Raw genomic sequence first — 22,817 nt, 5'->3', positions numbered from 1 at the left:
AAGCTTAGTCCACAGTCAAGTTTACTTGCCCTAACATGAGTCACTTGCTCATTAAAGCAAGGAGAACTAGGGTATTGCCATCAGAAACCTATTAACAAGAAAATATAACTCGTATGTTTTAGCTTTTAAATCATGATTTCAGTTGCCCCATCCCAACATGCCGTACACCAAGAAAGCGCACCAAAAGATTGAGGCCTGTGCCTAATACCTGGCATGAGTTATCCCCCGAACTGAAGAGCACCATCATGCAGGAGTTGCGTGAGTAAAGCTAGTGAACCAAACTTAAAGCTGTGTAACCAATCACAATTTTAAACCGTTAAAAAATATTTAAAAAAATTTTTTTTTTTACTTCTCAGCTAAGTAATGTTATTTTGATTGCAGAGTTGAAAGAAGATATTTCTAAGTGCTGCTCAGCGTGTTTCAACAGGATAATGAGACGCCTGGGGAGCACTCACCAAGCAGCAGAGTCCAGTGTCACGTCTGCAGCCCCAGAGGTGACCAGTGGACCAGCAGAGAGCACCAGTGATGGGGGAGATGCAGGTTAAAACCCAGTCATTTTTACCTTAATTTTTATCTTAGTTTTGATTTTTAAACTGCTACTTTTAGTATTATCACAGTAAAATTTACAACAGTTGACACCCTAATTTACTTACCACTACTAATTGAAATTCAGTTTGTTAGTAGCTATAGGCCCTAATTACTTCAATGTTTTACTTTGTCCTTGTGAATTAGGCTATTTATTGAATGAAATTATTTTATGTTATACACATGATAGATATGTCAGAGAACTCAAGATGGACGGAGGATGAAATGGAGAAAGCTAAAAAAGGTTTGTAAAGCAATGGTATATATGTTGTGTTATAATATAACACATTTTAAAAGATTTAAACTTAAGATGGGATAATAAGTTGTTTTTTAGATGAGCCCAATGTTATGTTGACTCTGTTTTTGTTTCCAGGGTTACGTAAACATGGTAAAGATTGGCCAGCCATAGCTGCACTCATTGGGACAAAGACAGAAGCCCAGTGCAAGAATTTCTTTTTTAATTATAAAAAGAAATTTAACTTGGAGGCCATACTTGAGGAGCATAAAGACTCTGTGAGATATTTTATTTTTTACTTTAGAAAAACATTTTTAAATGGGAAAATTAAAATAAACTCAATCTTGATTTAAAAAGTTATTTTAATTTAACACTCAAGAAATCATAGTATTTTTAATACTTATGAGAAGTTGATTCAAATAAATATTGAAGTCACTGCTAGAAAGGAATGAAAAATTATTTCCTTGTTTCAGTGTGGCGATCGTCGTACAACCTCCACATGTGAGAGTATAACATCCACTGTAACAGCTGGGTCAGAGGATGAGGTTTCAGTCAGTGATGATGACAATGATGAAGACAATGGAGATGACAGTGATACAGCCAGTGCACCCAGCCCAACACCTAGGATTGAAGAAGGTATGTTTCTTACTTTTTTAAAATATATTATTCACTAATGTTAGGCATTTATTTCCATATATTTTCACACTATAAAATATCACGGGAATTTATTTTTTCTTCCTAGGTGAAGGAGATCATATTGTAGAGCCCAGGGTTTCTTCTGGGGAAACTGAGAATGCCTCAGTCCCCAGCAACAACTTGTCTGAGAACAACAAACAGCTGAGTGCCTCACAGGGCAGCCTGCGCAGCATGGACAATGACAGCAGTGCCACCATGAGTGCTGATGAAGGTATGTGGTGGTTAGTTTAGCCCAGGCTTGGGGGAATTTGGGCAGTTTAGTGGCTCAAGTCAAGTTTGTCAGTGGAGTGAGCTTTCGCTTTTTTTTTTAGTGTTGTCTAACTCAGCTTTGAGTAGACTTGGGTCATATTTTTTTAAAAGAGTAGGGCTAAGTTTTTTTTAACAAAAAATTGTCAAAATTTTGTAGCTGACTATCATATAATCTTGTATACAGATTATTTGTTGTGTCATTTTTGTTTCATTTTTTTTTATTTGTTTCATAAGTAATAATAAAACTCTTGAGCAATCAAGAAAAAGTGTTTTTTAAATAATGTATAATATTTACATTGTTTTCTTGTGTGTCTAAAATGTAAACATCACTGTAATCGATTACTCCTGTAAATCAGAATCTCTCTAAAACATCCTATAAATATTTTCCTGTAAACATTTTAGGCCCACCTGGAGGCCCCAGCTCCCATGTTCCACATCCCATCAGCACAGTCAGTGGCTCAGCCCCTACCAGCACCTACAGCCAGTCACCACTGGAGGTTGTACATCGGCCCCCTTCATCAGGGCTCGGCTCCCGTGGTGGGACTCCCCACAGTGCACTGCAGTCACCTGTGAGTATGCCTAGGACAGTTGGAAGAGCAAGCCAAAATTTACCCTTTTAAATGATTACACTGATAAATGTTTTTAATCAATTTGAACTGTCATGATGCTCAAGGTGGTATAGATGCAGCTTTTAGAATACTCATACAGGCTGAAAAAAAAAAACAATGCTACAAATAGAATTCTTGGTATTACTGCAAGTTTCAAGTTTTCAAATCTTCCACTTACACATTTAATGTTCTGTATACAACTTTTATGTACTGGTGTAAAGAGGGCAAATATCTTGTTTATGTAATGACAGTAAAATTATCCTGTTAAAGAAACAAAACAGACTAATTGCATAGCATCTGCCTCATGACAGTTCAGTTGAGTATTTGATTGATTTGATGTGCTTGAAATACTTGGTCTCTGAGAAGTATTATGCATTTTTGCAGTTGTTCTCTGTGCCTCGGCAAGGGTCAGCCCCGCCCACACCATCTGGACTTCCAGGTATCAGGGCCAGCCCTGTCAGCAGTTTAAGCAGTTTGGTAAGGCCACCCACCGGGGAGGTACCTGTTATAAGGGAGGTAAGTTGGTCAGACCAGTTGGGATAATTCATTCAAGTATTAGCCTTTATGTCAAAATGTGAGAAGTTCTCTAAAGTTTTACAATAGCCATACTGTTGAAAGCGGCTTTAAAATATAGGCCTACAAGTATCAAGATATATTTTGACATTTAATATAATTATTTTATACACTTAAAATGTTATTTCTTCCACTAATTTATTTAGAGTGGAAAAATTAACATTTTTCATTTTATTTATTTCATGTAGTTTGATTTTTATATTTTTTAGAAATATTTTTGTAAAACCATTCACAAAACTTTTTTTAACACTGCGGAACGCCCATTGAGCTGCTGCATGTAAATGTTTACGTCACAGCGTTATAAAATTAGCCAAAATTAAAGTATTTATTCTAATACTAGTTGGATTCATCATTTTCTATGAGTAAGAATGCATAAAAATCAATTCTTATCATTAATTTTCCCAACAGAAGCCTATCTTTTTCCCCAAAAAAAACACAGTTTATTTTTCCTCCTTAAAACTAAGTAAATATCTTTCTTCAATAAATAAATAATTAGTTAAAATTAATATCAGTGTGTAAGGTATTCAATTAAAGTTAATTTATATCAGTAATGTTTGGGTTTTAAATCAACTGGTTAATAAATTTGAGACATTTTGCAGCTTAAGTACTAAAAAAAATATTGAGTGGGAAATAATAATTCCAGTGAAAATAATTACTGGCTTAAAGAGTTGATGCTCTTGTGATTATTCAACTCGGGACCAAAATAAAACTCTTTTGGCAGGTTCCTCAAGTGACCACAATGGATTACCCAAGAATCCTGCAGTATGGGACACATTTAATGCCAGAACAACCCCATGACACCAGGCTGTCACCCCGGCCATCTGAGGTGGGGGGTAGCCGGCTCACCGCCTCCCCCCACACCTCCCAGCTCCAGCCAGGTAAAGGACAGAGTAAACCCCCCTGTGTGAGAGACCTGATCAACTCTGCTATTGAGAGGAATCTGTGTGACCCTGCTCAAAGCCAGGTTCCACAGGAGAGAAGTAAGTCAGACATTTTTTTTTTTATATTCCTGGTCTGTCATGGTTAACATTTCTGCAGCTTTTATTTTTAATAATTTTAATGATAATTATTGTTCATTGCAGTTTGCCTTTTAACATTATTCATAAAACCTTTGTGTACAATTATTCATAATTTGTGTGCTAAACATTTCAATTAGATTATTATCCTATAATGGACCATATCCATAAAATCTTGTATATAAATAAAAGTTTATTTATACTTAAGATTTGGAATGTTTTGAGTTCAGACAATGTCTGGATGTTATTTATAGAATCTACACATAAAAATATGTTAATAATCATCATACATTTTATAATTTGGGTGTCAGATATTAAAAAATATCCTTTAAGAACCTATTCATAGAATCTATATACAAATGTTTTAATTTTACCAGGACCTGTTATGGAGCCAGTACGACCTCGAGTCCCTCAAGATCTGAGAAAAGACAGAAACATCCCTCCTCATATGACTGACCCCAGGGGCGGTCTGGTCGGCTATTCTGTTTCCAGACCAGGGGAGATGGAAGTACAGGACTTGTCCAGACGCTCCGACCCAATAGACAAAGGACCGCATGGGTACAAGGGTGACCCCCGGGACTTTGACCCCCACCGCCCTCGCCCAGAAACGTACCAGCGGTCAACAATGGAACCAAACCTGAAAATGGGGCTACCCCCACCGGCCCACTCTCATAATACCCCCAATATACCAAGTCACCATGGAGTTCAGGACCTGGGCAAGCCAATGCACAGGCCAGACAGCAGAAACAAATCTCCTTCTGTTTATCAGGTAGGCAGGATCTCATAGATTTGCTGTAATTAGTTAGCAAAACTCTTTTGTATTGTATCTATACACGTTTGTGTTAAATAAATGTTTATTTAAATGTACTTGTGTATTTAAAATACTAATCCTTGTTCATTTAGTATTAGGTTGTACTAGACTACCCGTTATTCTTGAATAACCGTGGGTTTTGAGTGTAATCCATAAATGATGTCACGTTTGATGATTTTCATCTTTCCCCTTCCCTTCTCACTGTCACACATAGTCACAAAAAGCCAGACCCCATATTAAATAAAAACGTCACACCTCAGACATGTTTTTGTCTTTTAAAACACCGATTTCGGCTGAGCATGGATCTGATCACACTATCCCTTCATATTCTTAGGTCACAGAAACAGGTGAACTCTACTTCCGCTGCCCCATGTCCAAGCATGTCCCTATAGGCAACTTTATCATTTACATATAAAAAGAAGTCAAACCTCAGCTTACATATGTTTACATTTTAAAAACATCAATTTCTTTCTATAATATTTTTTAAGCTCAAACCTCATTTGAATAATAAATGAATAAAGTATTAAATGTTACGTCAAACTAATAGTAATGAATTATAACCAATTGCGTGTGTTGTGGTTTCCCACTGTGCATTAAAAATTCAAATACAAAAATTTAAAAAATAATTAATACTGACATGATGTGTCTCGAACTCGTACCACCCGCATGGTAACTATTACACTATCATCTCAGCCATTTGGGCACTTACGATGGGATGCACATTTATTGGGTTAACTTAGAGCCAGCATGAGTAAATTAGGTTACGCGAATATTATTTTAAATTAAAAATTAAATTATATCCTAATTTAACAAATTCCATTCCTAAACAAACAAAGATTTATATAAAATAATTAAGGCCTGAAATAGTTTAATAAAGAGTTTAAATTATTGATTGTGTTTCTATTGTTGTATGTTTTTTCTTTTTAACTTATTATTTTTGGTTTGGCCTTAAAGTTTGAGTTTCAGTATGCCTTTTATTTTTATACTTTTCAAGGGACATCGCTAAATGTCCCTGTATTTTTCTGTGAAACTATTTTTGGTTTGGCCTTAACATCAAGTGACATCTCTAACTAAACCGGTGACAGTTTTTAAGTTTTTGAGAAAATAACGTGTTTGATCTAAACTTTTATTATTAAAGTGGTGTTTCTACCAACGAATGTATCAAAAAATTAATTAACATCTTTAAATTTATTTGTGTTTAAATAAAAGTTTGGTAAAAAAGAACATTATTCTCTACATAAATACATATTTTACAGTTCTACAAATGCAGATGCTCTCATGTAACCAAACAGACAAACAAAAAATAAATATACAAACATGTAAACAACTTGAGTTTTAGTAGTATATAGAATGTACCTATACATTTGTGTTTGTCATTAATTAAATGATTATTTAAATGTACTTGTGTATTCTAAATACTGATCCATGTTCTTTTAATATTAGGTTGAACCTAGATCAGTTTCTCCTAATGTTCGGGGCACTGGACAGAGTTCATCCCCCTACCCTCATGCCATTGAAACTCGATATTCTCCTGCCCGTATTCCACCGCCACCTCCCCTGATCACCAGCAGTGCTCAGAGGGCGTCCCCAAAGCAGGCCCGTTCCCCCCCATCCAACAACCCCCACATGATGATCCGAGCGGGCTCCATCACTCAGGGCACACCTGTCAGCTCTGCTGTGCAAGCGTCGGCCATGGTGCGTCAGCCCGCCCCACCCCCAGCGCAGCAGGGGTCCATCACCAAGGGCACCCCTGTGAGGGAGATAGGGAGAACCAGTGGACCGGCTGGGGATGGGGCCCAGAGGATTGACCCAAACTACCGCCACCAAACTGGGGTCTACGACAGAGGGCAGTACCCGCAGCAGCAGGCTGTGTACTGTAAGCAAGGCCAGTACCCGCAAGGAGCTCCGTACGCGCAGTATCAAGGTGAACAGAACCCGCCTTACAGCTCTCGCCAGACTATCATGAGTGACTACCTGACCGCTCAGCAAATGCCACGTGGTCAGAAAGGGGAGCGGGAGGAAGGTTTATCACCCAGAGGTGGCAGAGAACCAGGTCACCCTCCACCGGCTCCCTCCCACCCACATGCCCCACCCCAGCGACAGCCCCAGCCAGGGATAGATCACCGTCACCCAATGGTGGTGGCTGCCAACCAGAACATGGTCTACATGATGGGGGGTCAGGGGGCGCAGGCAGATGCCAGGGGCAAGGCTTCACCTCACAGTACCAGAGATGATAAAAACTCTGGCTGGCCTCAAGGTCAGTACGCTCATTTCAGTTTGTATTTGCTACTTTAAATTAGAATAACGTATGAACTAAATTTTTAAAATGCCTGTTTTACTTTTTATACAAATAAATATATTTTCTTTGTGACTTATTGTTGTAATAACATTAACCTTGAATTGATCACACACACATAAAGCCACTATAGCTATTATACTTACATAAGAACTAACAAAAATCTAATTTAGGCCTCTATATTAACTTTATACAATATACATAAAATCCCATGATTATTTGTGTTGGTCACATTCACATAGCACTATTATACTTACATAAGAACTAAAAATAAATTAATGCATATATTACTTTATACAATATGTATAGAATCTCACTATTATTTTCTATATAAATATTTCTTGTAGGAAATCGAGGCATGCAAGGACAAGCCCTACCATCATCTCTAGACCCTATGGTGGCCCAGAGACCCAGCATAGTCACAGGTACAGGCAGGCCTCACCATCCAGAACACAAATCTGATGTACAGAGTGCTTTAGCTGACAGCACCAGCATGCAACAACAGAGGAGCCAACAACTCTCCCCAGGTAACTGGTGGTTGCTTTACTCTTGTTTCTAACAACAGAGGAGCCAACAACTCTCCTCAGGTAACTGGTGGTTGGTTTACTCTGGTTTCTAACAACAGAGGAGCCAACAACTCTCCTCGGGTAACTGGTGGTTGCTTTACTCTTGTTTCTAACAACAGAGGAGCCAACAACTCTCCTCAGGTAACTGGTGGTTGGTTTACTCTGGTTTCTAACAACAGAGGAGCCAACAACTCTCCCCAGGTAACTGGTGGTTGCTTTACTCTTGTTTCTAACAACAGAGGAGCCAACAACTCTCCTCAGGTAACTGGTGGTTGGTTTACTCTGGTTTCTAACAACAGAGGAGCCAACAACTCTCCCCAGGTAACTGGTGGTTGCTTTACTCTTGTTTCTAACAACAGAGGAGCCAACAACTCTCCTCAGGTAACTGGTGGTTGGTTTACTCTGGTTTCTAACAACAGAGGAGCCAACAACTCTCCCCAGGTAACTGGTGGTTGCTTTACTCTTGTTTCTAACAACAGAGGAGCCAACAACTCTCCTCAGGTAACTGGTGGTTGGTTTACTCTGGTTTCTAACAACAGAGGAGCCAACAACTCTCCCCAGGTAACTGGTGGTTGCTTTACTCTTGTTTCTAACAACAGAGGAGCCAACAACTCTCCTCAGGTAACTGGTGGTTGGTTTACTCTGGTTTCTAACAACAGAGGAGCCAACAACTCTCCCCAGGTAACTGGTGGTTGGTTTACTCTGGTTTCTAACAACAGAGGAGCCAACAACTCTCCTCAGGTAACTGGTGGTTGGTTTACTCTGGTTTCTAACAACAGAGGAGCCAACAACTCTCCCCAGGTAACTGGTGGTTGCTTTACTCTTGTTTCTAACAACAGAGGAGCCAACAACTCTCCTCAGGTAACTGGTGGTTGGTTTACTCTGGTTTCTAACAACAGAGGAGCCAACAACTCTCCCCAGGTAACTGGTGGTTGCTTTACTCTTGTTTCTAACAACAGAGGAGCCAACAACTCTCCTCAGGTAACTGGTGGTTGGTTTACTCTGGTTTCTAACAACAGAGGAGCCAACAACTCTCCCCAGGTAACTGGTGGTTGCTTTACTCTTGTTTCTAACAACAGAGGAGCCAACAACTCTCCCCAGGTAACTGGTGGTTGGTTTACTCTGGTTTCTAACAACAGAGGAGCCAACAACTCTCCTCAGGTAACTGGTGGTTGGTTTACTCTTGTTTCTAACAACAGAGGAGCCAACAACTCTCCCCAGGTAACTGGTGGTTGCTTTACTCTTGTTTCTAACAACAGAGGAGCCAACAACTCTCCTCAGGTAACTGGTGGTTGGTTTACTCTTGTTTCTAACAACAGAGGAGCCAACAACTCTCCCCAGGTAACTGGTGGTTGCTTTACTCTTGTTTCAACAGGAATAAGTGATTGGTATTGGCTGGTGTAGCGGTTGCTGTGGTCAAAATGGTAGAGCTAACATGAAAGCCTCAAGTTCGTATTCCAGGCTCAAGTTTGTACATACTTGACTCCACCCAACTCTGATGGATACCTGACCAACGTTAGGGAAAATAAATGTGGCTTGGCATAGTGCTGACTATGTCCTCATATGCCAAGGTCACTGCAAAAAGGTTAACTCTACTTCATCTGCCCGTGGATTGTATGGTTCAAAAGGGTACTCTACTATTCTTTTGATGGGCAGGCGTGGCAGAGCATAGGTTTACTAATTTGAAAGGTTCAAGTTTGGTTGACAGGCTCAAGTCTGTAGGTTGTCCCCCAAGTTTACACAGTTCTGATAGGCAATGCAATCAAGTCAGGGAAATTAAAGACAACTGCAGTGCTAACACACAATTCAGAGTTGAACAAACAAATGAACTCCTTTTCATCTGCCCTAAGGGGCAACTTTTTTTAAATGCCGGAAGTGAAAGATAAATCAATTTTTTACAGGTCGGCATTCTGCAATGTTAGATCCAAACCGCAGACATTCCCCTAATATGAGGGGGGCGTACAAGACAGACCTGACATTTGATAAAGTGACATCAGCTGCGGTGGCCAGGACAGCCCAGTGGGAACAGCAGCTGCAGAAACGTCAGTACGAGACCAGCATGGAGCAGCACAATAGGTCAGACATGAGTTGACTTGTAGTAAACTTTCATTCACCATGGTAAAATATTAGTTACTTATTTACATGCACTGTATGCTTGTGGTATTAAATTGTGCAAATATATAGTGTAAGTAGTGCGTTGTTTTTTAATACACATTTTTTTTTCATTTGAGGTAATTAATTTAAAATTGGAAGGTTAAAACCCACCCAGAAATAGATGTTAAGGCAACATATCAGCAGTTGAATATAGGATAAAAAAATTTACCTTTACTTTTTAACATTTTGGTACATAAGCGCTGAGATTATGGTTAAATCATAAGAATGTAAACAAGTAATGTGTCAACTTAACCTTGCTGCACTAAATGTAATGATAGTTAAGTGTATCTTTACTGAACGCACAGGCAAGAACAGGAGCGCAGGCTGGCAGAGGCAAGGGGCCCTAATGTGTCACAGCAGCATCAGATACATTCCTCTCAGTCACTGGACTCCAGGGGGTATCCCAGCCAGCGTCCAGACAGCAGGGAACAGTACCTAGGGTAGGTTGCTTAACTCCCCTGGCTGGGGTAGTCTAGATTTTAAAAAATGCGTAAGTTTTGATTACTACATGATGACTACTACCAAAGGTAACAGTCCAAGCATCTGTACATTGTTAAATCATAGCTAAGCAGATGAGATTTTTAAAAATATCTAAAAACTCAAAACCTGATCTATTACCACTTACAACTGTGGGGTTTTTTTTTTAGTATTTCAGGGGAGCTAATGCTTACACTGTTTAAGATGTACTGATTTCATTGAAATTAATGGTTCATATATATTTGATTACTAGAAGTGATGCAAAATTTGACATATTGCAAAAGTTTTTTGTAAGATACATTTTTAAACATTTTAGCAGATTATTTTGAATTTTTTGTTTATCAGGACAGATGATTTGTTTAGCAAATGAGTTGTGGTAAAAAAATTGTACAAATATCTTATTAGAATAAAGTATTTGTATTGTCATACTGGAGCTTATTCTTGTTTAAATCTTCAGTGAAATACGTGGTGGTGAGATGCGCAGTGGAGACTCACGTAGGCCAGACATCTCACAATCCCAGTCAGATAGCCAAAGGAAAGATCTGGGCAATCCCCGCCAGCTCACAGATACCAATTACATGAGAAATCAGATAGGAGATTCTGGTGGCTCAGCTTTTCTCTTATCAGCTTTTCAGAGAGACAATGTGGCCAACTCACCGCAGGTATGCAGAAGTTCAGCAGTAAGTCAAACCTCTCTTGTTTTTCTTTATTGTCAGTCCATCTGTGTTGTCAAACTTCATTCATTGTTGGTATATTGATTTGTGGATTTTTTAATTGTCAGTCTAGAATGGTTCATCATAAACTGTATTCAATTGGTGAATTCGTTTTGGTATTTTAACTTGGAATTTATCTGGCAAGTTTATTTGTAAAAGACAACTGTGATTCTAGTTTAAAGATATTTAAATTATAGATAGGTTGCCTAGGATGAAATTGTAGCAAAATCTTTTTTAACTTCCAACATACTTTACTGTAACTATGCATATCATCTAGCATCCATTTGATTTGTTGCGGAGTATATTTATTCTTTGACAAGTATTGAAAGTCTAGTGTAAATACCTCAGGATCAATGCATACTTAAGCTTTTTAAATATTTGTATGTAGATGGTTTTACTGCATGCATATTTCACTTGGTTATATTTCTGTTTGTGTCTGCACTGTTTTTTTTTCTTTTCATCATAAATACTATTTGTTGCCAGCAACATTGAGTAGATTTTTGTGTAAAATGTTGTGACATAGAAAAACACTTGTTAGAAAGTTAGGTCATGGTTTGAGGTGCACAGCTTGATTGATAAGGCTGCTTCAGTTTATCTCTGGTCTCTTAAAACAGCCTCGTCTCAGCTCTCTAGTATATAAAAAGTTATTCAAGACATTTTTTGTCTTACTTGAGTGGAAATAATTTCCCTGTTAGACTGTGTCAAAAAATCTGTTTTGTTTTCTTCAGCCTCCAAACTCAGGTGCTGGTCAGCCGAGTAGCCGTGCAATGACTGCAGATAAACTTATCAATGCCATCATTATCCATCAGATCAACCAGACCACACCTGATGATGGGCATCAGAAATCTTCACCTGTCCGGTAGGTCATCTAGTTACACCTGACACATGAGCTTCTAAGTAGACAGTCAAATGTATGACTTACACTAGTTGTATCTGACATGAAAGTCACAAAGTAGACAGTGAGAAGATGTAAAATTACACATGGATTATTTATTTTCAACAACTAAATGAGCGTTAGATATTGTTCACCTTTAAAAAGAGCATTTGATATTGTTCAGCTTTTAAAAGAGCATTTGATATTGTTCAGTTTTTAAAAGAGCATTTGATATTGTTCAGCGCTTAAAAGAGCATTTGATATTCTTTAGCAATTAAAAGAGCATTTGATATTATTCTGCACTTCAAAGAGCATTTGATATTGTTCAGCACTTAAAAGAGCATTTGCTAATGTTTTCTACAGCCAGTCAACCCCCAGCTCCTCAGAGGCCAGTTCTCAGAATGAGAGTAGGTCCATGACTGAAGCACAGGCTTACGGCGGCAAGCCCACACAGAGATACTTTGACCCCCAGGTCAGTTGTTGCCAGATTTCTACATCACTATTCTTATGTTTTATCTCGTTTTTAAAAAAAATACAATTATTAAATTTGAAAAGATCAATAAATGAAAGTATGGAAAATAAACCGGTAGTGATCTCCCCTAAACTTTCTTGAATATTCTTACATAAAACAACAGGGGATGGTAACTGGGGATATAGTTATGATTTTAATCCATTTTAAATACTTAAACTTTTAAAAATAGAATAGAATCTCATAAAACAACAATTGCGCACCAAGCGAACGCCGAATAAAGATGTGTATAATAGTGCGCAATATTATTAGTACTTTATAAATTTACATGCGTTTTTTGAAAAATCGGAAATAGCATAAATTAGTACTTCCGGTAAACGGAAATTACTCAAAATTTGATAGAAGGTAGAGAATTAGATCTTTTACTTACATGTGAAATTTCGTTTATCTATCTGAAATAGTACTCAAGTTATAGGCTTTTGAAAAATTCAAAGTAGAAAAAGTACCACTTCCGGTTATGGGAAATCGCTCAAAAGTTGATACGGAACTACGATTTTGATAAAATACTTATATATGAAATTTCATCAACCTAGCTGTAACGGTACTCAAGTAATCTTTTTTTTGCACGATTACAAGACTTTCTCTATACTTCGTATATACGAGAAAGTAAAAATGAAAATTGGATCTACTGTTCAGTTTGAAATGGTTGTGCAAGGCTGATTCTTTCAATTTTGGTCCTGTTTTATGAGCAAGTTCAGTTTTCTAAATTAAAGCTTTAGATTGATATCTTTAAAAAGATACTAAAAACTTTAAATGAATATACATCTAATTTCTTTTAAAAGTACTATACATATAAACATAAAGACCCTTCAAACTTTTTGTTACATGTCTTAGTGTATCTATTTGTTGCTTCAATCTTTTTGTTAGTTGTCTTATCTTATCTTAGTATCCATTTGAAAATGCACTACTTAAAACTTTTCCAGGCAAGAGAACTTATGAACCAACAAATTCGCATGGAGCAGCAGCAACAGATGGATCAAAGGCGCCAGATGGACCAGCAGAGACAGAGACAGGAAATGGCAGAGAGACAGAGACAGGTGTGTGACTATTTAAACACTTAACAAGTGGTTGGATCTAAAAAATTTGGACTATTTAAATATAAAACAAGTAGTTGGATCTAAAAATGTTGGACTATTTACATACAAAACAAGTGGTTGGATCTAAAAATATTGGACTTGAATGTATAAGAACTTGGTTTGTTCTTAAGAATAGAAACCTACTAATTTTTTAGATGGGAGCTTGCAAAAGTATACCAACATTGTTTGAATATATCAGTTTAAAAAATATGGGAGCTTATAAATGTATAGCAACATGGCTAAAAAATAATACCATCTTAGTTTCAATAGATCAATAATAAAATGTTGGAGTATTAAATGTTTTAAAAGCAGACATGCTATGATGTTAAAAACATCAATATACAATGCTATAGTGCAGCTAATACTATTTGACTTGTGCATGTTTGCATGTCCAGAGAATGGAAATTGAACATCAAAATGAATTGGAACACCAAAGACACATGGAGGCGCGCAGACTTGAAAACCAGGCCAGAGCTCAAGAACAACACAGGAAAGGTAATAATAAAATTAAGCTTTGGATACTGATTGTTAGTGCTGTGGTATTCAGAACTTTTCTAACTGCCTTATGAACAAGATTGAAAATTAAAAAATAAGCATTTTCACAAGCTTTTATTTAACATATGCTATTGTCTTAATGCTGTTGTCTTTTCCATGGGTTGAAACTTGAAAATGAAATCTCACTCATTTCTACCAAGCTGATTTGTTTCAAACTTTGGCACAAAGGTCAATGGCAATGCAAAGTAACATGAACTATGACATACATAGATGTATGATTAATTTTTTTAATTATTTGAAGATTTCTATAAAAGTACAATTACACTTGTTTGTTGCGCTGCTTTGGTGTGCCAATGTTTTTAGTTTTGTGATTTTACTGTGTCAAAATATTTTATATAAAGTAAAAAAAAATGAAAATTTCTAATGCATTACAATTTATATAACTATAAAGAAACGATAGGGTCACTCATAAAATTTTACAGTTATATAAATCGTGGTGCATTTAATCATTTTATTATTTTTAGTGCTCATTTAATAGCTTGTTATTATAAACATTTTTATTTTAAAAAATTCTATGAACATTTTGATTGGAAGACCAATGATAATTGATTGGATGGTGAGAGGCCTAACTTTCCAATAGGCAGAGGTTTAATCTAAATAACACTCCCTTGTGGGTCAATTATCTTTGCGAGAGGATGATTGTACATTAACAATGATTGTTTTATTTGTATAGAAGTTGAGACAGCCAAAAGAAATGAAGCTGAAAGGAGAGACATGGAAACTGAGGCTGAACATCGCAGGATGGACATGGAGCAGAAACGCCAGCAGCAACAACAACAACAACAACAGCAGCAGGCAGACATGAACTACAGGTCAAAGATTAAATACCCACAGGTAAACGTCGATTTTCTTTCTTTTGTGAGAATTAAAAGTTTTCCTCCATGGAGTTTTTTTAGAGAGTAAGGGTTATTTCATTTTCATGCTAGTTTTGCAGTATTGCTACTTAAAAGATGTTTTTGCATTTTTATAGTTTTATTTTTAAAGAAGTTTAAAATTTAAGCTTATTTTATTATGATTATTTACAATATGATTTGATTTTGAGTAGATTTTTTTTTTTTTTAATTTTAGTGTTTTAAAGTAAGTAAAGTACCCTTTCAAACCTGTCGACTCATAGGGCAGGTGAAGTAGAACTCACCTTTTTCAGTAACTATGACATATGAAGGGATAGTGTAGTCAACACCATGCCCATCCGTCTTTATTTTCTATAATATGAGTCTGGTACCCTTTAGATCTGGGTGAATTCAGGCGTTTGACAGACAGGAACCCAGGATTTGAACTCAAGACTTTTGGGTTAACAGTCTACCACCCGACCATGCCTTCAGTATTGAAGATATTGTAAAATTTGTAACTAAGAATCAATTTTGTGAATGTGTAATGATGTTAAACTTGTCCTTACAGAGAGAAAACATTGACACACATGTAGAAGAGCCCAGACCTAGACCAGAATTGGATGCTAGAGCTCGGAGTGACTCAGAGCCCCGCCCCCACACCTCCCCTGTTGGGGGCAGCCAGGCCGCAGCAGCAGCTGCTGCCGCAGCGGCCACCGCCAACAGTGTCATGACTCTGGGTGACCACATTGATCACATCATCAATAAAAACTATGACTCCGGCAAGGTTGGAGGCTCTAGTTCAAGTGGCAGCACTTCTTCAGCCTCCAGCAGCTCAAGCACCTCGGAGAAAGGGCTGCTGTCCATGATTCATGATGCCAATGCTGGTAACATTCTATTTTGTTTGCTTTTTTATACCCTCTTGTTTTATACACTTTTTTTTTTTTTAATAGATTAGAATATCTCTCTTTTTTCAAAGTCTGAAGTTAAAAAAAAAATAGCAAAAAAACTTAGTAATGTTGTGTAACTCAGCCTTCTGCTTTAAGCCATAAGGCCTCTGCACTTAATTTGGTCTGCCTTTTTTCCATGTCATCCTGTTATCAGTGTCTGCCTTATATGTCTTTCTTTTGTCCTGATCACCATCAGAACAAGCCTTGTTTTCAATGCTAAAATTAAAATGCATACTTTCTATTGTATTTAAAACATAGTTAAACATTTGGTTTTTTTTTTAAAAAAAAGATCTCAGTAAAAAAACTTGTTATAGGAAATATTGAACTTGTATTAATTACTTTCAGCAAACAATCCAAGTGAGTATAGAGAGATGGAGGCGCCACACACTCGTAGAAGCCCTGCTGCCTCTGAATCTGGACTGGTTGGGTCCACCTCAGACTCCAGGCCACGCAGCTACAGTGTGCCCACCAGCCAGGGACCATCACCCAACTGGAAGAAGTGGGTAAGAAACTAGTCTCTGGTTTTGTATTATTTTAACGTTTACAATCTGTCGTTGTAGTACCTTTCTATTGATATTGTTATTAAATGCTAGTTTTTATTGTAGCTGTTGCTAGAATTGTAATGTTATCTAAATAAATAAGTCTGTTACAATGTTATTTAAAATAATTTTCTTCGTGATTTTTTTTATTTTACTTATTTATTCATGCACAAGTGCCAATTTATTTTATTTTTTTAAGAGAATTTATGTATTTATTTTCTACATGCTATGTTTTCTTTTCTTTCCTAAAAAAAATCTAGGATGGAATAGGAGAGCGACCAGCCCACACAACCCCGACACCTGGACAGACAGACACGACCTCACCCTCATCATCATCCTCAGTCAAACCTAGCCATTTCCAACCATCCCACCCATCCCAGCTTCATGCTCCCTCCCAGGGGAGTGGGGGACCCTGTGACAGGAGCAGCGCCGACCAGTCTCGGTCCCCGCAGCCACAGCAGCAGCATCACCCTTTCCACCCCCGCCCACAGACTGGACCAACCCACCAGGGTCTGCCAGAGGCCGCCTACCCCCCATCAGGTTACTCACGTTTATACACTACATAAGAAGCTTCACATAGTTTTAACTCTTCAGTCAATAAAAACAAGGAAAGTGTTTGCCTAGCAATTGTTTTTGCTTCACTCTGCGGTTAGAAAGTGAAAGAAAAATAATTTGTTATCTAAACTGTTTTTTTAATTGTTGAGATATCTATTCACAGCATTTTCATCTTCATTTTTTTAAAACTCTGTATTCAGTGCCATCTTTACAAATTGTTGAAGATAAAACCATCACTTTAACTTAAATAGTTCTGTTCTAAACAAATTGTATGGTTGCCTTATTCAGGAATCAAATAGCTAATGTTAAATAATCCTTCTAGCAGAGATGTGACTTTTTCTGAGGTTCATTTTCTTTTTAAATTTTATTTGACAAATCTTACAATCCTAATTTAAATGTTTCACCTAGCTATACAAAAAATGAGGAATGATAGCATGAAGTAGATCTTCAGACAACCATAACCACTGTGCCTAGCCTGAGTACTGAACAAAATATTTCCTGGCTTCTTTTATAAGGAATTTTTCTTTATTGGAGTTAAAAATTTATTTTACTTTCATAGTAAAATGTAGAAAATCGTAATTAAATTATAATTATTCTCGGTAGAATAAATTGATTTTTCAACAAAAATGTAACTTAATTTCCAATGCCATAAAAAAAGTCTGGTCACATCTCTGATAATAAGCAGGGATCACATTTGTAGTAGCTCCTCCTGGTTCTTTGTAATTGAACTCAGTTTTTGTTTTCTACACGCCAGGCCTAGCAACAGTGGAGAGTAGTGGTTCTTCACACAGCATTAATGAGTCCCCCACTCAGAGTGTCTCAGGATTTTCCGCTATGATCGACCAGGGTTTCCGTGACAACAGCGAGACTCCTCCTCACCCTCGGGCTTCTCGTGGCGACAAGCCCACATCCTCTAGTCAGTCGTCTCTTCCGTCTCCACTCTCATCGTCATCGGGGATGAAACTGACAGGACAGATGGCCAACAGCTCGTCACCACAAGACCAACCGTCAAGCCGGTACCCTGGCTCTACAACACAAGACCAGCATGGGGTCAGTTCTATCCACTCAACAGACCAGGCTGATGAGGGCTCGTCTTACCATCGCGGTCAAGCTCAAGATGCTGCAGACCCCGCCCTGTCACCTTCATCTAGTGTTCCGGCTTATGGCAGGAAAAGGGCAATTGGGAGGCCAAGAGTTCGGCAAGATGACGTATCTCCAGCCACCCCGTCGTCTAGCATGCCGTCTCAGTCTGGCATCAAGTCTGTCTCACACCCCAGCAGCTCCTCCACAAGGGATCGACCCTCACCTAGCTCTGGCCCACCTGAAACGACCGGCCGTAGTGGACATAAATCTTCTGGTGGTGACAAAACTGGACGTCTGTCTGCGTATGATTTTCCTGACGACAGTCCAGATGATGAATCCGTCGGGCCAACACCCAGCAGCTACATGGCCCTGTCAGCCTCAGGCCGTGGGGCCAGGAAATGCCAGGTGGACAGCTCTGAGGGTAAAGGTTCATGGTCAGGACCTGACACTCAAGGGGCAGGGGAGGATGGCAAGTCAGGGGAGAAGAATGAAGCTCAAGGCTACGAGACCTTCCCATCTGGACAGTCTGAGAGCTCAGCTAAACCAAGGTCTAGATTTGGCAGCAGAGTTAGCAGTATAGAAGCTGAGTCCGGCCCGGGGCTGCATTCCTCTGTGGACAGCACCAGGCCAGACAAAGCCGGGGAGGAAGGGGAGGGGGTGGATAGTTCAACATCAGCTGATCGCTCCAAGCCTCCTAAACGAGCTAGGACAGGTGGGCTGGACAGCACATCCCAAGGTGGATCTAACGACAACATACCCGGCTCTGAGGTGACTCAAGGATCTAGTGACTCGACCAGTGAACCCCACGCCTACACACAACAGTGGAGATGCCCCAGACCGGGTCCTGACTCTGGGATAGGGGACGAGACGGGGAACAGGTCTATAACAAGCTCCGACCACTCCGAGAGCCACGGTGGCCTGGCCACGTCTGTGTCTGCGACCATCTCGTACTCGTCCAGCACACAGCCGGTGGTGTCCAGCATGATGCGAGACCCTGACCAAACGACCATGTGTTCCAGGGATCAGGAACCAGCACCCTTGCTGTCCTCTCAGTATGAGACCCTGTCTGATGATGATGACATGTAGAACATAATACAACCCTCCCCCCTCCATATTCATTAGTAACTGTCATTACGTATTTTCTAGTTAACTTGTAATGTAACTGTAAACATTTTTTTAAAAGTATATTTTAAAAATTATACCATTATTCATTTTTTTCTTTTAAATGTTTCCGACTTCTCATTTTAAAACTATGTACATTATGTTTGACATTTTAATATGTATGGTTAAAGAAGAAAATGTTTTGTTTCATTACCAATTAAGAAATTGGATCAATGAATAAAAAACCTTTTGAAAGAGTGAGGGCTGAAAAAGAAGTGAATATACTAGTTTTTGTAAAACAGAAAATGATTGTTTGTGAAGTTGTTGTCATTGATCAGTATTGGTTATTTTGTGGGTTGTCCTTACTAGCGGCATGACAAAAAATACAAATGAAAATTGTTTTTTTAATGTTAATGTTTTTATGCTGTTTTCTCCCAAAAATAATTTTTATATCTGCTGAGATTTTCTTGGAAGTTGTCCAAAAAAATGGTCTTTTAACCAAATTGGAAGTGTGTGTGAAAACTTTAGTTTAAACTTGGCAAATTTTATTTCATTTTCTTTGTTTTGTTTCATATTCTTTACATGTGAATATTCTCTTTTGAAATATGACTATGTTTTACCCCTTAAATAATATGTTGAATTAAATTAAAATGTAACACTGTTGTACAATGAAGCAAAACTGCCATGAATTGTTTTAAATGTATCATGCTTAGCTCCCTTGGTATTGTATTGTGAAGTAATGTAATATCATTGGGCACTTCTGTGCATTTACCAAATAGGTGTAAAATGTTAACAATAATGTTATCTAGGTAAAAGGCTATTTTCTTATAGCTTTCTTTTGAGAAGACTAATGAGCTATATAAATTTTGTTAGACTATTTTGAATTAATTTTAAAATTGATAAGACTCTGTCTTCATACATTTGGTTATTAACAGTTTAGAAATAAAGTTGGTTAGTGTATACAGGTGTTGTTCAGTTATTAATTGTCAAGATGATGTTAAATTTCATTATCATTGTTGTTTTTTATCCTTCTAAAGACCAATCTTTAGTACTTAATAACTTATTATTTAAACTGAAAGAATATAGGCCTACTCAATTGACCTAATTCCAATAACTGAGATGATAACCCATTGATATTTGATGTAAAATAATTTGTAACAGTTACATACACACCATAAGCACTAATTATCAACCGCAAATTTGACATTTAATTTTTGAAAATGAAAAAAAAAATAAACCACTAAGTATTACATAAAATAATGCCTATGATGAGCTTAGTGATCAAAATTAAGGATAGTAGTAGTAGCATAAGAAAGATTTTCACTGATTTTAAGAAAACTAGATTTCATACATGTTAATTAAATGCTATTGCCACTCAGCCTAAAATAGTGAAATCTGAACAGTATTATTCCATGTTAGTCCTCACTTATTTACAACGAGCTGACCCGCAACATATTATACACCGCCATCTAGTTGTTTTATTTTCTGCTTATAAGCAATTCATAATTTGTGAATTCAACACTACCCCCTCCCGCCCAGTGAAAGCAACCGTTTACAGTCAAAGAAAAGATCAGAAATTGTTACCTCCCCTTCGTTTCAAATCATTTAATCCTAAATTATCTGCCCCTAATAGCTGTCACAAACCCGGCTCTACAATTGTAAATTTTCGTGGTGAACCATAGCTCACCGGACAGGTGAGGATGAGGGTGGTGGCTAAGCTGCATGGTGTTTTCTATATATATATATACTTTATATATATATTACTTTTAACAGCACCCTGAATATTAAACTGCATGTAATGCTGACCAATTCAACAATGATCTATTTCTGCAGTTGTTAATGTCCTTGTACAAGTTGCCAAATGCACTCAAATTATTAAAAGAACAATGGGCTAGAGCTTCAGCTATTTCCTTCAGACTAAAAAGAAATCTGCAAATTGTTGCCTAGTGACAGTAGTAGACTCTTCAAAACGGACACAATAGACAATTTGTAGCAATCATCACAACAAGACTGAATACTATATGATGCTGCTGTAGCAAGTCCACATGCTCTGACACTTGTGCCACAGGAGGTGAAACCCCCACAGCCAACACATCAATGCCAGTTGTATCATGCATTAAAAATGCAGTGTGAAGCTAGTTACTTAGTTCTGATTATTATAGAAAGCTGAAGCTTTAATTGTAATAGCAATGTGTAGAGAAATATGAAAAAAGTAACACATGGCCTTAGTATTTCTGATATGCTAACTGTTGTGTAGTTACAATATTGGTCACAATGTCATTTCTGACTTCTAAAAAAAAAAGATCCAGAAATTGTTATATATTTTCAAATAGTTTAAACAAAAATTTGAATTAAGAAAGGTAACTGACAAGATACTACCTATTCAATGGGAACACTGCTAAGGTATGCTTCACGTTACTTGAGTATTGACTACTAGGTAGAAATCAGTGGAAATGACAAAAGATCACAAGTACAGTTATCAAATATTTGTAATAATAATACAAACTAGAAGTTTTTAAAACAGAAAAACAAGTAAAAATTCAAGTTCATGACATAAACTTTACATCACTGAATAAAACAAGACATATTTACACATATAAAGTTCAACATTAATCATATCAAAATAGTAAACAATATAAGATAATTGATAATAGATAGCCCATTAAACATCTGCACCACCAGGCAAATATTGTGGACCCCCTTCCTCTAGCTCAATTCGGGATCTTTCTTTTTCTTCAGCAACCCTTCTTAACTGCCTCCTGAACACTTCATTGTAAAGAAGGGATTTTTGAGCCTTGCTGACCCTAATGGCATCTCTCCTCATCCCAATCTTATAGGTTTTGGAACCTGTTGGAAGGTTCAAGAGGCCCAGAAAATCATGGGTAGCCTTTGAACCCATGTTGAACTCCCCAACACCTATACTAACTGCCACCTCCAGTCTTTTTCTCCCCACAAAAAGGTGTTTTAGACACCTACTCCATATTAGAGCATGGATTGACTCATTCGTATTCTGTGTCTTTCCATCTAAACACCGGTGAAGGAGGTCATCATGTGTCATGTGTTCATTAACAATAAGAATGTTCTCTGCAACTAATGGACATATGTATGTCAACACCATCTTTTCATGTTATGGTGTGGGCAAACCCTGAGCAGCAGCCCGCTGAAAAAAACACCAGGAGGATGCACCCTCCGGGCAGTCCTGGTGTTTAGGTTCCTCATCTGTGGATGAGCAATGGTGAAATGTGGCCTAAATGGCTTTCCGGATCTGAACAGAGGAGTTGGAGCGCAACGCCTTAGTGAAATATTTTTTGTAGTTTGGCAATCTTTGCTTGGTAAGTTTACCCCTACCATTTCCACCATGTGTCACTTTTTCCTTTTTCTTGGCATCCACCACATTCCTCAGTGCAGGCATCCACCACATTCCTCAGTGCAGGCATCCACCACATTCCACAGTGCAGTGTCCAGCCTGTTGGCCACATGATTCACACACTTCTGTTTCTCTACAGTGAGGTCCTGATATGGGCCCAGTTGATGGAGAGCCTTGATGGTATCTCCATCAAATATAACACTTCTGTATCTCAGTTGGTGCTTATCCATCGAGCGGGCCCACATCTTTACTGCAGCCTGCTGCTCCATGCTGCCACTTGATCCCAGATGGCTTATGTCACATTCTGTCTTGTGTGCATTGAACCATGCTCACTATTTGTCTTCGCTCTGGGCCTTTAAAACAAACCAGGTAAAATCCACAC

At 38.0% G+C, this 22,817-nt stretch overlaps 1 protein-coding gene across 6 annotated transcripts in view; it reads left to right on the top strand.

Annotated features, from left to right (window-relative positions):
• The window catches only part of LOC131934989 (nuclear receptor corepressor 1), a 66,324-nt gene extending 46,303 nt beyond the window's left edge, over nucleotides 1-20,021 (top strand). For 4 of the 6 annotated variants that reach the window (XM_059291276.1, XM_059291267.1, XM_059291282.1 and 1 more), the window contains 24 exons: nucleotides 143-258; nucleotides 382-540; nucleotides 776-829; nucleotides 959-1,098; nucleotides 1,294-1,456; nucleotides 1,563-1,727; nucleotides 2,168-2,334; nucleotides 2,740-2,889; nucleotides 3,668-3,926; nucleotides 4,340-4,731; nucleotides 6,217-7,030; nucleotides 7,417-7,596; nucleotides 9,537-9,711; nucleotides 10,095-10,229; nucleotides 10,724-10,946; nucleotides 11,708-11,838; nucleotides 12,217-12,325; nucleotides 13,306-13,419; nucleotides 13,854-13,953; nucleotides 14,687-14,847; nucleotides 15,412-15,727; nucleotides 16,136-16,293; nucleotides 16,590-16,869; nucleotides 17,639-20,021. In XM_059291276.1, the coding sequence (XP_059147259.1) occupies nucleotides 143-258; nucleotides 382-540; nucleotides 776-829; nucleotides 959-1,098; nucleotides 1,294-1,456; nucleotides 1,563-1,727; nucleotides 2,168-2,334; nucleotides 2,740-2,889; nucleotides 3,668-3,926; nucleotides 4,340-4,731; nucleotides 6,217-7,030; nucleotides 7,417-7,596; nucleotides 9,537-9,711; nucleotides 10,095-10,229; nucleotides 10,724-10,946; nucleotides 11,708-11,838; nucleotides 12,217-12,325; nucleotides 13,306-13,419; nucleotides 13,854-13,953; nucleotides 14,687-14,847; nucleotides 15,412-15,727; nucleotides 16,136-16,293; nucleotides 16,590-16,869; nucleotides 17,639-19,053 (6,076 nt within the window). In that variant the 3' untranslated portion in view covers nucleotides 19,054-20,021. The remainder of the gene's footprint in view (nucleotides 1-142; nucleotides 259-381; nucleotides 541-775; nucleotides 830-958; nucleotides 1,099-1,293; nucleotides 1,457-1,562; nucleotides 1,728-2,167; nucleotides 2,335-2,739; nucleotides 2,890-3,667; nucleotides 3,927-4,339; nucleotides 4,732-6,216; nucleotides 7,031-7,416; nucleotides 7,597-9,536; nucleotides 9,712-10,094; nucleotides 10,230-10,723; nucleotides 10,947-11,707; nucleotides 11,839-12,216; nucleotides 12,326-13,305; nucleotides 13,420-13,853; nucleotides 13,954-14,686; nucleotides 14,848-15,411; nucleotides 15,728-16,135; nucleotides 16,294-16,589; nucleotides 16,870-17,638) is intronic. The other 2 variants (XM_059291277.1, XM_059291278.1) reach the window with 2 other exon arrangements.
• Nucleotides 20,022-22,817: the final 2,796 nt, after the last annotated feature.

The sequence above is a fragment of the Physella acuta genome, unplaced genomic scaffold, assembly GCF_028476545.2.
Source record: "Physella acuta isolate Inbredline_101_S28 unplaced genomic scaffold, ASM2847654v3 ptg000012l, whole genome shotgun sequence".
In the NCBI taxonomy this organism is placed as follows: Eukaryota; Metazoa; Mollusca; class Gastropoda; family Physidae; genus Physella; species Physella acuta.
This window is presented reverse-complemented; position numbering and strand designations above follow the sequence as displayed.